General features: G+C 35.7%; 2 protein-coding genes and 1 non-coding gene across 3 annotated transcripts; 1 reads left to right on the top strand and 2 right to left on the bottom strand.

Moving 5' to 3' along the window:
- Nucleotides 1-2,749: 2,749 nt before the first annotated feature.
- Nucleotides 2,750-3,516, bottom strand: LOC143538016 (uncharacterized). Its single transcript, XM_077031656.1, has 2 exons — nt 3,077-3,516; nt 2,750-2,975 (listed from the first exon to the last, which is right to left on the bottom strand). The coding sequence occupies exons 1-2, from the start codon at nt 3,460-3,462 to the stop codon at nt 2,750-2,752; spliced, it is 612 nt and encodes a 203-aa protein (XP_076887771.1). The 5' UTR covers nt 3,463-3,516.
- Nucleotides 3,517-4,525: 1,009 nt separating this feature from the next.
- Nucleotides 4,526-4,678, top strand: LOC143538093 (U4 spliceosomal RNA). Its single transcript, XR_013136192.1, has one exon. It is a non-coding gene; the product is annotated as a U4 spliceosomal RNA (small nuclear RNA).
- Nucleotides 4,679-4,695: 17 nt separating this feature from the next.
- On the bottom strand, nt 4,696-8,664 carry LOC143538081 (thiol-disulfide oxidoreductase LTO1-like). The gene is made up of 7 exons (XM_077031717.1): nt 8,575-8,664; nt 8,141-8,411; nt 7,194-7,450; nt 6,362-6,474; nt 6,120-6,267; nt 5,332-5,469; nt 4,696-5,225 (listed from the first exon to the last, which is right to left on the bottom strand). Exons 1-7 carry the CDS (start codon nt 8,662-8,664, stop codon nt 5,103-5,105), a joined length of 1,140 nt encoding a protein of 379 aa, XP_076887832.1. The 3' UTR covers nt 4,696-5,102.
- Between the last annotated feature and the right edge of the window lie 6,167 nt (nt 8,665-14,831).

Genomic DNA, 14,831 nt, shown 5'->3' on the forward strand with positions numbered 1-14,831 from the left:
TTGACCAGTTATCCACACATTAAAAAATGGGTACCATATCAAATATCTAATCTAATCTAATCTAAATTCTAACTATACTAATAAACAAAAATAATAATGCTGAGTTGTTCTAACCATATTTAATCTTAGCATAAATTTTTCTTCCAATCTTCTAATCTCTCTTCTCCTTAATTCATGTTATCCATAGGTCATGGATAAAATAGTTTGACCCATAAGTTACAACATTTTCAATATATTTCAAGATATTATTCACATATTAATAACCATATATAACTAGTTTTATACCCGTCCGGTGGACGGGAAGTCTAATGTAATAATGACAACTTTTTTTTGCATTCTAAACCAAAATAGTACATGTTTAAGATAAAAGTTTATCTCATTTAATTTATCAGTAAAACAAATAACCGACTTCATTAAAACGACAATTCGACGTAGTCTTGGAGATTTAAGAGTTTTTCTTTCAACTTCAATGTGGTTTTAAAGAAATGTAACACTCCCTTTTTATTTATTAATACATCATTCTGAGTATTTTATTTTTCATTGCAGTTTCAATGTAGGACTAAGAAAAAAGATAAGAAAGAACATAAACATTGATCAGATCAAAAGTGGAAAAAGAAGTGTCTTTTCAAGCAAAATCTAGTGTTGAAGTTCACTTACATCAAGCAGTTGGCGGATGTAATTGCAATAACTTACATCTCAAACGGATTGCACTAGTCTGTGTTAATCAAATCGGTCCAATTCACACGAACCATATTTGTAAAAAGAAGGGTTGAAATTTCAATCAAAGTAGACTTTCATATGATCGAGAGTAGAAAGAAGTTAATGAAATTTAGTTAATTACATTAGCAATTCATTACTGCTCCAACACCGTAAAGCAACGATGGAGGTTGTCGTAGACGTGGGGATCAGAAATACAAATTAACACTGCTCAATTTAATTGATCAGATAGGTTAAGATATTCCTAAAAAAAGCATCCATTTGACATCTGAATCGTATCCTTGGAATAATAGTAACTCTTATTAGTTTTACCCGCTCTTCATCTTCTTTGTCGATTTACATAAGCAATATAAGTAAAAGCAAGGTTGTATACACTGGGAGGGAGAACATAATTCAGGAGAGAGAGAGTGTAACTTCGCTGAATTTTAAGAGTTTGAATGGCTGTGATTAAAAGTTGATGATTTTAAAGGGCTGAGATTTTCTCAAATAGAAGTTACAAACAGGGGGGACAATAAATTATATAATAATTTATATTCAAAGTTCTGGGATTTTATTTTGTTAAAGTATAAATAAGCTTACGGCTAGTTTTTAATGGCAAGTTAATTATGTTTATAAATGATTTTCTAGTGGTGTCGAAGTAAGTAGGCCCACGACGGCACGACCAAAGGGTTGGGCTAGATTGTGTGCATCATTCTCCCCCTTTTATATTTCCTATGATTCGTCTAACTTTGATGTTAATCGGTTGAACCAAGTGGTCCAACATGTGAACCTGGATTCCAACATGCACTTGGTGCAATACTGCAGCACTATGAGTTGAAACATTATGTTAGTTTGCAAATATCTCTGCTCTCATATTTTTAGTTGTTCACTTCGAACAACTGATATACCTCTATGTGAGCATGGTAGGTAATTAACCTCTTTCTAATATGCAAACAATTGTTTGTTTATTACCTCTTTTTTACATAGGTAGCACATTTATAGTCTCTATTGCTTTTGTAAATTATGATATTTTATTTCCTAGAAGTTGACAACGATTGAGGCTTTGGGTCAATAAACAAATTCCATTGCAAAATCTCGGATGATTCAGTTTGGGTGTATGACTATACTTGAGTAAGTGCTTCAATCTATGAGAAGTTTTAGAATGGAATTCAGTGGGTGATTGCACCTCATGATGGTCAAACATACTGTAATATAAGGCTGGAATCTTATATAAGGTACTTTGAATCAATCTTTAAATTTAGAAATTTATATTAGTATCCTAATTCTGCTATTTACTTTGCAGATGCCAACTTGTCCCGTTTATAGCAGGTCAAAATTCTCATGTTTACCTGTTTGACCTGTTAGAACAATGTATAGCCGAAATTGACCCGTTTGCTTCAATGGGTCAAATTGCCTACGACAAGGTACAAGTTTCTTTATGCAGATTATAACAAGATTAGAAGTTGTTCCTTTGCTCAATTGATGTAACGAAAGTCGTTTTTATACAACCATGTGAATATACTTTATTAATATACTTAGGGACTATTGATTCTTATTCTTTATTAGTAACTTTTTTAGTATTGCGGTGATGCTAACAAGTTATAAACTTCGGATGCTAACTTAAAACCACATCGATGTTCAAAGTTCCGCCGCAACGCGCGGGCTCGCTTACTAATTGAAACTAAGAGTAGTTTTCACACCACCACCTTGTTAACGATCGAACAATTTTCGCTATTGTTGATGAAGTGGAATGGATTCACACTAGGATTTTATTCTATTCCAGAGCAAATTGATGGAAAAGCAAGTGTGAGGACTACTATGTATCTATCCCACACATGAAATCGCTACGGTTTGGATCAAATGCAAATGAGTCTTAACGTGATAAAAGAGACACCGGCCTTGTAAAGTTATATAGGTAGTATTAATATTTACAAATATTTTTTTACCAATACAATACAAACAACCATCGATACAAACAAACTGAAAAAACAGAGTTGAAACTTAAAACCTTTTCATTTGTATTGCCACCGAATTACCAAAAACGTATTCTATTCTATGAGATACACCTCATGGAATAGGTGGCCACAGAGGAAACGGAATCAACCGCGGGCTCACCATAAACTCTAGCGTGGTCACTCTCTAAGCCATAGTCCATCATCGGACGGTACTCCAGATCCTCATCATGTTCGTACACGAACTCCGGGATCTCAATCTCGTTCCTTTTTACATGCTCCCACAAATACGCCAATCGGCTCACGTATTTCACCTTTGCATATAACCTACATAACATCATCATGATTACATTTATAAACAAATTCAAATATATGACATAAAATAAAAGAATCTATAAATTGTGATGCATAATAAGGTAGGTACGTACCCTCCGGTAAAGATGAAGCGGCCAAAAGTAGCGAGAAATAATCTGGACTGCAGATCCGGATGAACAAAGTAAACCGCTTCCAGATATTGTTTAACGTTGACCGGAATGGCGTCGTAAAGAGATCGGAGAAGGGATATTCCGGGGAGATTATGAACATCCGTGTGAACGTAAACCACGACGAACGCCCGTTCAAGTTTGGGGAAAATCTTGACTTCCAGATACGATTTCAGCAGATCCAAGCTCAAACTACCCTTAGCTGCAGCTGGAAAGTGTTTTCCGATTATTCGTAAGATTTTACGACCTTGTTTGTCTCGGCCTTTGATTTTGAAGATACCGAGCTTGTGGATGAGTTTGATTTCATCAATCGGCGGCTGTTCTTCAACCATTGTGATCGGATATTGGATTAGGATTAGATGAAGATGAAGTTAGGGTTTGAATGATTATTATTTATACAAGGGAAGAAGAAGAAGAAGAAGAAGGGGATAATAATAATAATAATAATAATAATAATAATGATGAGAGGGAATGAATATCATCTGACGACGGATATGCGGATGGAATATTCCTTTCCTCCAGTAACTCTCTCTCTCTCTCTGACCGAATAGATTATAATGGATCGGAAGGAGCCGGTTCGGGTTACTACAGTTACATACATGTGTGTGCCGGATGGATCTTGACCCTTCATTTTAGGTATGGATTATTATTAATTCATTAATCATGGGCTTCAACGTTTTTGGACTTTGTCAATCACTCATGTAGTCATGTGCGTTTAACAATAACAATAAACATACAAAGAGTTTTATACTATATATAATTTCTATCGGATAATAGAAAGGTAGTAGACGTGTGAACGAACCGAATGTCTGATCAACGGTTAGATACATAATTTGTTTATTTTTGTTTGTTTAACAAACGAATAAATATACACAAAAATTATGTTCTTTTAATTAAACAAATGAGCAACAATACATACATTACTCATTCGTTTATTTACATTCCTTATGTCCTTTCCTTTATGTGCTTTAACTCATTCATCTAAGTGTGTTCGTTTACGTTTGTTCATATATGTTCGGTTTTTGTTTATGCTCGATTACATTCGTGAACTCATTTTGACTCATTAGATTCATTGTTCACAAAAAACATTTTGACCAACCATTTTACTTAATCATGTGTCTCCTTAATTTAATCACCATGTCTTTACGTCTATGTGAAACACTCAGAGAATATAATCATGGCTGTAATTGCAAAAACACATGACGATGATGTAAAAGTGACCGGTAATGCAGTGATAGTTGAAAATTAAAATAAAATAGAGTTGTGAAAAGCATGTTGAATATCATTGGGAAATTTTGGGAAGTGGAATTTGTGGATGATCCCACATCGGGAGTGGATATAAAACGAAGTGGGTATTGTGGTGTATAAAAGGAAGGGTTGTATAAGGGCTAAGGCATTTTTGCGCTTGGGGCAATGACGCAGCTAATGAGGTAATAACCGAGGCGTGTCAATTGTTGGTTGAAAACTATTTCCAAACCCCCTCCTTGGCTTTGGGTCTCCCTTAGCCATCGAGAATTTCTGGAAGGACTCCCTTTCAAGGGTAAAGTCCTACAATTTGAAGTATAAATATTTAGCTTTAGATTGTTTTATAATCGTATACAAATTAGTTCTATATTCTTGAAAACAAGAATATTAAAGTTACATTATTTATTATAATCGCATAGAAATTAGTTCTATATTATTGAAAACAAAAACATTTAAAGTTACATGATGAGCAGAAATTAGTTACAAAATTTAACCAAAAGGTAAAACGAAACCGATTTATTATGAATACACGTAATCTTTATTCTTCTAATGAAGTCCTGTAAATTAATACCTAAAATGTCTACAACAGTGCAACACAACCAGGACATGTTGATGTTGCACATTACAACAAAGTTGGAATTTTTCAACTCAACAAAGCCCCATGATAATATCATGTATGCATGCATGTAAAGTGACATCGAGCACAAAACAACATACCTAACATACATCATGGTTGCATGTCTGCCTCAGCAGACTGTTTAGCAATCTCTGCTAGCTCTCTACTGAACTCACCATCTTCAAATCCAGATGCTTTTGCAAGTTCTGAGAAATCTTGAATTCCTTTATATGTCTTATCTCCAAAAACAAGTAATGCCCAGAATTATTAACATTTATATACAAATGTTTAATCCATAATTATATCCTCTACCGAATATTATTTAAGTTAACATTCTCACCTGACCATTGATAATCCACATCGGAAAACCTTCAATTTTGACTTTCTTACACTCTTGACTTAAATCAGTTCCAGTTTTGAATCCATCTGGGAAGCATTCCACATAGTCCACTAGCTTTGCTGCTTCATGACCGAACATCTACACATGTACAAGAAACCAGAAATCACGTTTAATATTCCAACACGAATAATAAACTGGATCAAGAAAACTAGCACATGACCATATGTAAAAAAGAAGTTCCTAATTCTTAAATAAAATTAAACTCAATTACATATTTATATTAATATTGGTGTATGGGAAATCTGTGCATGAATAGTAAAGTTTTCCTTTTCCAAATTGACCACAAAAGTTTTTTTTTTGTTTTAAAGTTTGGAAACAAAGTTCTTTTCATAGTTTTCTCTTTTTATAAATCAATCACAAAAGTTATGTCTTTAGCATAGTTTCAATTTTTATAATTTGACAAAAAAAATTGTACTTTGAAGTACAGCCACAAAGTTTTTACTTTCTAAATCTGATGTTTGAAAAGCTAAATACACGTGTATGTTTACTTTTGTTTTCTCGGCGTTCTGGTATAAATTTTGTGAAGAACTGAACACCAACATCGGTAGACAAGTTATAATTTACGATCGGTGTAAAACATGTGTCGGTATTCTTTTGGGCATATCACGACTTTATTCGTTTCCATGGTTTTAGATTGATGTAAAAAGCGTGTCAATAACCTTTTGAACATATCACAACTAGATACAAATTTAGCTGCAGTTAAATAAAATCAAATGTCTTTTGTGTACCTCTTTCTGTTCTAAACAATGTGAGCACCAAAAGGCTCCATACATTTTAGCTCCAACCGAACGTAGGTGTGCTGCAAGTTTAAGAGCTAAGGGACTCGATTGAGCCTTGATTTCAGTTGGAAAATACGGCAAGAATTTCTCCCCAAATCTACACATATAAAAGATAAATAAAAGAATGATATGATATAAATTCTTCATAAGAGACGCATAGATAAACGTTTATTTAGCAGCAATGAAGATACCGTGCAGGTGGAGTAATAGTTGCACTATACGAGTTGCTTAAAGCAGCAAAAACGAGACCCGCTATGCATAACAGTAAACCGACTTCGTCTCGGATCTTTTGCCACCCTAAAGTCTGCAGAAATAATCAGATAAAAAATATCTGCATAACTATACTGATAATAACAATGATTCCATGTTACTAGGCCTATAAACGAAGCTAATGTTCAGTGAACTGTCCGTGAACTGTTAACAGGCATTCAACGTGAAAGTTCGTTTCTTTAATAAACAAACGAATATGAGCAAAACTTTTTGTTCATTTAGTTAAACGAACATGAGCACATCTCTAGTTCGTTCATTAATGTTTGTTTATGTATTCAATTATTCAATCAATTTGTTATGCCCGTTACAATGTAATCTAGTCTTGTTAACTTTTTAGACTGAACAGATTGATATTCTTGTTTAGTTTTAACCGGTGTTTGTCAACTATGTTAGTTTAGATGCGTTCATCTATGTTCATTTATATTCGTCCGTTCACGTTCGTGAATATCATTCGTTCATACTATTAACGAATGAACATGAAACATTCATTTACTTCACGAACGGGCACGGACAAGAAAACCATGTCCGTTTAACTGTCCATGTCTAATCGTTCATTCGGTTAAAGCTAAACGATTGAACATGAACATGCCCCAATCGTGTTCATTCGGTTCGTTTACAAGCCTACATGTCACCTTTTTTCAACCAACAATTGTAACAAAACAATGAGGCAAAAAAAAAAACAAATCAAAAGAAACGTCATATAATTCAAGTGGATATATTGCTTTGTGAAACTGGAATTTAAATTGGATGTACCTTTGCAGTAGTGAGGAACAACGAGAATGACAAGAAAACAGATACTAAACAATAAGAACATGAAGCTCCAGGAAATTGTGTGTTTAAAATGTATAAAAAGTATGCACTTGCAGTTGCCATTGCGGTAGTTGTTCCAAGTAATATTAATCCACCATTACTTTCCTCAATCCCAAAAGGGAAGTCCTTTGAAGCCAACTTTAATGCAAGAAATGTTGTGGTCCCATATGCAACCATTCCAATCACGGGAAGAGGAATACCTGCCAAACCCAAAATTATGCCAAACCATAGACGAATAAAAGGTTTACGCATTTTTAAACCATAAATTATGCCAATCAATAATTTACGTGTTTTAAGCTAAAAAGAAAAGTATTAAAGATTGACGAAATTGGGGGAAAATCTTGATTTGCGAAATTGAAGCTTCAAATGAAGAAATTCAGGTCTAATAGCTAGGCCAAAGTAACTTGTTGTACTCATATATAGATATGTGACTTGAAATCAAGAAATTGAAGGTCTGATAGGCAGGCTAAATACGAAAAATTCCAGAAAGTGGAAGGCATGTCTGATTTTCCATCTTCAGTAGAATCAATGTGTAAACTTTTATTATCTTATTATTTCGTTGTAGAGACAAGAATCTTTGCTAACCACTTTTAATTTGGTAATAGCCGTCTGTAATGAATTAGCGGGGTATCCTAATAATCTATGTCCAAGTCGATACATAATAGCAGCATTGAAAACAACCTTCCAAATACAATCAAATGAGATTATGTTTATTTTTACCTTACAAGTGGTTAGATTCAAGTTTTGAAGAGGATTTCCTTTACTTTGTTATAGAAACTCCATTCACTTTGATGAGATTCATATGAAGCCATATTAAGATAGACATCCGTATGATCATGATTGTAAACAATAGAATTATAACAAAGTGAGAAGATAGAGCAGGAAAGTACCATAAACAAGGGCATAATGACTATTAAGGATATCGCCACAAGAACCACCAGCAACGGGGCAAAAGGCATCGGAACCGGAGAGTTTGGAGTAAGTCAAGTAAGCAGTTTCAAGCAAGCCTAAGCCTCCAAGAGCTGCAGACCAAGTGTATGAGGAAAAGGCAGAAGTGGGTTGAGATTGGACAGCAGCATCATCATCATCATCTGTTGTAGTGGGATCATTCAAGCATTTAAGTGTAAGTCTGCTCCTGTAACTGTAACCCCCCGAATGACTCTTCAATTTAAAACCAAATTAGTTAGGTCAAGTATTCAATTAGTTAAAACCAAAATAGTTAATCAATCAGATGGTACGTATTAAATGGTTTGGGAGCTGGAAGGGGTAATATTATATAATTCCACAGCTGGATCGAATTATTCATGCTACCAGAAGAGAATACCTTGAGGAGTTGGTGAGAAGAAGAAACTAGAGGACTGTGTTTTCGACGGGAGAGTACATACGAAGATGAGAGGTTGATGAACGTCGCCATTCTCGCCGGTTTGCTACTTTCTTTTCTTTTCTTTTTCCTTTCTCATCAGTCATCAATATCAATCAGTGTGTTGTGTAATAACAATTAAAATATCAAAATGGAAGGATAATATAATTGATTGACTCGTTTAAAATGGCTTGTATTTGAGCTACAGCCTACAAGAAACAAACTCAGAAAACTCATACCACTCAACTGGCCAGCCAAATGATGGGTAAGAGCTTGAAGCCGGTTGGCCTCTCAAGTTCGAATCTTGATGGCGACACGAGTTTTCTATTTGAGTGTCCCTTTCCAAAGACCTTGCTCTTGTGGGCAGACAACTCATGTCAGGTGGCAGGGGGCTCGAAATTTTCTCGTGGAACCAAGCGTGGGCTCGGTTAAGACAACATAGTCTTGACCTGAGTGGGACGGTTGGGGCTCTCTCCGAGAGCTGTGGCTGAAGATTCAACCACTATAAAAGTCACCTTTCAAAAAAAAAACAAGAAAGAAACTCACGTTAGGCACATTGTTTTCAAACATTAAACATGTTAAAGTCTTTTGTGTTAAATGACTAGTTGTGGCAACATCTATAACCATAACATAATCTTTATGCTATTCACGTCTAAGGATGGTTTTTGCTGCTTATATTCACGTCCCTTGACACAATTCTCTAAGTCTAAGGATGGTTTTTGTTGCTTATGTTATTTTACTCCTTCGTATTCTTTTTTCTTAATTTAAAAAAAGTTATCTAAAGACAAGCAATAGCAAAATAGTCAAATATATCTTATCTCAAAATATCATTTTTTTATAATTCCTAAATCTTCGTTACCAACCATCTATATTTCATTTATAAACTTATATACATGTATATGAGGAACTTGAAGCTACAATGCACAAATAGAGATGTATACAATGGTTTTTTTATTGCTTTTAGCTTAAATTTGAAGATGTGATATTATAATAAACTTGGTAAATTGTACTTGCAAGTGTGGGAAAAGCACACTTTCGGAAGCACAACAAAAGATATGTTGCTTGACCGAAATTCAACACCAACAAAAATTATACCATTTTTAAAATTTAAATAATGGAGAGTGACTGAGTTTTGTGATTAAACCAACACATTCTGGTATCAGAGCCTCGTGCTCGTTTTTTAAAAAAGTGGGATTAGTATCCAAAAATTAGATGAATTTTAACATAAATCATAAAGAAATTGATTGTGAAACATCAAACAATCAAAAAATAACCCAAGTAATAAACTTTAGAGAAAATGAAAACGGTTTTACTTCAGATTATATGATTAATTTTAATCAACTAGAAAAAATTAACAAGCTTAAATTCAAGCTTGACACAAAAACGGTTTTTAATCAACCTAATCACTTACAGAGTTTAGTCTCAAGGGCTTTCTCTAGAAAAAATAAGATTTTCTACTGCTTCAATACTGAAGAATTTTCAGTAGATATAAAAGATACCTCAGGAGAAGTATATCTACCTCTTCTAACTAAAGGAGAAATAGCAAAAAGACTTTTGACTATGAAACCTGAGTTAAGAAGAACCATGAACATGGTGCATATAGGAACTGTAAAAATTCTTCTAAAAGCACAATTTAGAGATGGAATTAATTTTCCTATAAAAAAGGCTCTAGTTGACAATAGAATTGTTAACAGACAAGATGCTCTTTTAGGAGCAGTACAAGGAAATTTAGCATATGGAAAAAACAAGTCCGTTTACTCCTGTTTCTTTGGAAAAAAGCAAAAGAAATGTTAATGAAGAACTAAGATCTTCATCTAGTCCAGAAGCAAACGGCTCTGGTAAAGACAAATCAAATCCGTTGATGGCTGACAGTTTGTCAAAAACTGAAGAGGTCTCACTAAGACCAAGTTACTCTCAAATTACCCAGAGACCAGAAAATCCCAAAACAAGGTTTTATGTCATTTTTTACGGTGAGCATAGGGAGATATACGAAGACTGGTCAACAGTCAAAAGTTACGTAGATGGAAGCAGCCATCCATTCAAAAAATTTGGGATGTTAGCACAAGCCCAACAAGAAGCCACCCGCTATTCAGCAAATTTTGAAAAGAGGGAAATACCTTTGAAGGTAACAATTTTTCCTGAACCTTTAAAACCAGGAAAACAAGAAAGAACCGTTGAGTTTAGAAAAGCTTCACCATTTCTATCAAAAACAAAATTTTATGAGAAAAAAGAAGAAGAAGAATCCTCAGAGATTGTATCTCTTGATGAATTTAGATCATTATGGTCTAAAGCGCGGTCCTTAAGTCAAGTTGACTTTAAAACCGAGCACATTTACACAGAAGATAAAGCTACTAAAAGTTTAATTGTCTTTTGTCCAGGCGCAAGCCTAGAACTTATCTCCTCAGCATTCTCTGCTGGTTTAGCTAAGTATATTTACCCTTCCTGTAATTTACAAGAAATTAATTTAATGGCCGAAAGAATGAAGAAAGCTATCAAAAACTTTCGAAAAAAGATTGCAGCAGCAAAAGATGTTAACATCTTCATCAAGTGTACCTCTACACTCCCAGATTGGCATCAAGGAAATACTTTCCAAAGTTACCATCATCTGGAAATCGGTCTTGCTAAAACAAGAACCGTAAATCCATCCAAAGTCATGGAAGAAAAATATGAAGATCCGAGCAATTGGATTGAAATAAGGGTCAAGAGTTTTCTAAAAATACTTGAAAACTTGCAAAAAATAAAAGCTGGAAACTTTAATAAAGTAAACTATTACAGTCACCACTATGTAATTACCATCTTTAGTAGTCTTCCACTACCAAAGCACGAGAAAGAAGCTTTAGAAAAAATTGAGCAAAGAATCATCTTTAATAAAGTAGAAGTAGAGCCAGTCACAAAAGAAAGACTATGTCCAGGAGCTTCAGCGCACTTATGAAAATCATAATTGCGAATATTGTCCAGTCAGTACAAAAGAAGATAATAGCTCTCAACTTTACAGCTATTACTCGGATGAAGACACCAGGGAACTGGACCCAACACATGGGTATGTCGATTAAAAACGTCATGCATGACAAATTAAGAAGGGCATTTTTGTCCATTGTATAAATCTTCTCCTCCTATATAAAGGAGAACGATTCTTAAGTTTAGACATCTCATTCTTAGTCGCACTGTTACCTATCTTTCTTTTCTCTACTTGTAATCATGTGTAGTAGTGAGTAATATCCTTGCTAAAGGAGAGTATTATGTAAGTACTAAGAAGGAAGAACAGTTGTGAAATAAATATATCAGTTCTTATTATCCATCCAGTTCATCTTTAAGAATTTTGCAAAACCTGGAGCTCTGGAGCCATAAGAGTACCGTTGAGGCAAGAGGCCGTAGGGAACAAATTGGTTGGGTTGGTCACTTGAAAATTTTAAAAGATTCTCTTAGCTGGATAAGAAGAAGAGGTATGATTTATTTTATGATTGTTAATTTACTTCAAAAGTATTTATTATAATCTCTCCTTAAGCATTTTTACAAAAATTTGATTTTTCAAAACAAAACTCGATTAATCTTTATTGAAACTAAATGATTTCTCATTGAGAACCTAATAAACCTAAGAAAATAAATAAAGACTTCATGTCTTTCATGAATCTAAAGACATATACACATGTCTTACAAAAATTAATAAACAAAGAATTGTTAAGAGTTGTTAAAAAAACTTTTCAATTAAAAAATTTTAGCCATGTCTCTTACAAAGACAATATCAATAAACGAGTTGTCAGATAACTTTCATGCATTTAAAGACTTTTTTATGTCTTTCATAGATAAAGAATTCCATAAACAAAACATGTTGAATATAAAACCCATTTTCAAAAAATGGTTTACAAACATTTATAAATTGCTTAACGGCTTAACAAACATTCATAAATTGCTTAACGACATAATAGACATTTATAAATTGCTTAACGGCATAACAGACTTTCCGCATTCTGGTATCAGAGCCTCGTGCTCGTTGTTTAAAAAAGTGGGATTAGTATCCAAAAATTAGATGAATTTTAACATAAATCATAAAGAAATTGATTGTTTACAATTCATCTAATTTTTGGATACTAATCCCACTTTTTTAAAGATATGATATTATAATAAACTTGGTTTTTTTATTGCTTTTAGCTTAAATTTGAAGATGTGATATTATAATAGATTTGGTAAATTGTACTTGCAGGTGTTGGAAAAGCATACCCTTTCGAAAGCACAACAAAAGATAAGTTGCTTGACCGAAATTCAACACCAACAAAAATTATACCATTTTTAAAACTTAAAGAATGGAGAGTGATTGAGTTTTGTGATTAAACCAACACATCTGACGATACCTATTTATGCAAGCACACATTAGCAAAGGGTAAAAAGAACCTAAATGAAGGTTAAAAAGCCCCTCAAAACAATGATATAGCCATTAACCAACGATTAGATCTCAAATATTGGATTTTAGGTGGGTAAAAGTCGGTTAGATGCTTAAAAGGCTAGAAAATAAAACAAAAATTGACTTGATCTCGGTTAGCCAGGTGAAGAGGTAGGTCCCAGCAGAGTCCAGTTGGTCCCGCAAGACTCACCTTGAACAGGGACGTCTGCGCAAAGGCCATCTGCTTCCGCAGGACCCACCATGCTCATAGAACCTTACGCGCAGTACGCAAGCTGTACACGCAGGGAAAGCCTCCCAATGGTGAAGTACCCCGCCTGTTCCCGCAGTTGCGGATACAAGCCATCAGGGAAGGCTACCCGCAGACAGCAGGGCTACACGCACAAGACAATAGATACTTCAGTAGTCACATGAAGGAATGAGCAAGGCGGGAACAATCCCGCCAAAGTGAGCCAGTCCGTATGATTCTGAAAGATCTGTACTATACCTACCAAGGTATGGATAGGACAGACAATCTGATCAGAACAGCCCATGAGCCAATCACAGGGTGACAGCTCACCGACAACAGTACGAGGAGGAGCACCCTCTAGTACTGTTTCACTATTAGCCGCTGCCTACTCACCAACCCTTACTGCAGGGCGTGCGCAGCCTACAGCTGGTGAAATAGTGTTACTGTTGGCCGTAACCTATTCACCAACCAGCATGGCCTGCGTATAATCCACAGTAGGTAGGACGTGCATAATCTACAGTTGGAGGAATAGTGCAGCCGACATAGTTACTGTTGGCCGTAACCTATCCACCAACCAGTATGGCCTGTGCATAGTCCACTGTTGGTAGAACAGGAATACTATTCAGCCGGCTGTACCTTCTAGGAAACCTACCTTCGGCTATAAATACTCCAACATCTTGGAATGGTAAGATCATCTGCTATCCTGTTATCTAGCAATCTCTCAATATACACTTATATTCAGAGCAACCTAGTCTGATTCTCACGCCGGAGGGTGGTCACAAGGAGGAACCCCCCCCCCTTCTCAGTGACGAGCTTACGGTGTTTGTTTTGCAGGTCCCCTGAAGAACAACCGTCTCTGTTGGACCTCATTCTCGTGGGAAACATTACTTAACCCCCAGATTATCTATAATCTGCACCGGGTCACTTAGTGTTTCTTCATTGGCGCCATCCGTGCATAAAAGCTAGAACTAATTTAGTTTTTTCGAACTTTCTGAAGAAATGGTTAACGTTACTCCGGTCCAAAGGCCAGTAACCGACCAAGAAACCCCGGTAACAACCCCAGCAACTGGGGGGAACACCGGCGGTTATACAATCCTTACGAACACTACCCCGACTACCCAAGCCGGGGCAAGTGGAGTAAATATTCCACTGGGGTTCACCGATACCCAGCTGGAAAAACGTACGAGGGTCCCTCGCCAAACACTAGATCAAGTGAAGGCGTGGGCCGAAGAACGTCAGAAAGAGTTCCAAGCTGAGTTGGACGAACGCTTGCGTTCAGTTCAACAGGCTGACGAATTCGGCAGTACTCGCCAACACCTCATTATGAACAGCGAGGGCGAGTACTCAGACGAGAGGGAGGAGTCCGATACCGACGCAAACCCTCGCCATGAGGCGAAAGGGAAGCGTAAGGAAGCGGACTCCCAGCCAAAGAGGAATTTTGGGGAAGCCTTTAAACCATCAAATGCGGAGAAAAACCCGCGTGACTTCTCCAAAACCTTTAGACCAACTGCTACGAATGCAGGAAAGTCGAAATTTGCAAGGGACATTGCGGAGGCAATTGCCCCAAGAAGTGCCAAACAAATGTCCAACATTGGC

Source organism: Bidens hawaiensis, unplaced genomic scaffold, assembly GCF_021521415.1.
Source record: "Bidens hawaiensis isolate Kalapana, Puna unplaced genomic scaffold, B.hawaiensis_p1.1 tig00011466_1, whole genome shotgun sequence".
NCBI lineage: Eukaryota > Viridiplantae > Streptophyta > Magnoliopsida > Asterales > Asteraceae > Bidens > Bidens hawaiensis.

Coding starts and splice junctions, on each gene's coding strand:
- LOC143538016 (XM_077031656.1), bottom strand. CDS start 3,462: ATGGTTGAAGAACAGCCGCCGATTGATGAAATCAAACTCATCCACAAG. Junction 2,976..3,076: donor CGCTTCATCTTTACCGGAGG/GTACGTACCTAC, acceptor GATGTTATGTAG/GTTATATGCAAAGGTGAAAT.
- LOC143538081 (XM_077031717.1), bottom strand. CDS start 8,664: ATGGCGACGTTCATCAACCTCTCATCTTCGTATGTACTCTCCCGTCGA. Junction 7,451..8,140: donor TCATTATGCCCTTGTTTATG/GTACTTTCCTGC, acceptor TGGGTTTGGCAG/GTATTCCTCTTCCCGTGATT. Junction 5,226..5,331: donor TGTGGATTATCAATGGTCAG/GTGAGAATGTTA, acceptor TTTGGAGATAAG/ACATATAAAGGAATTCAAGA.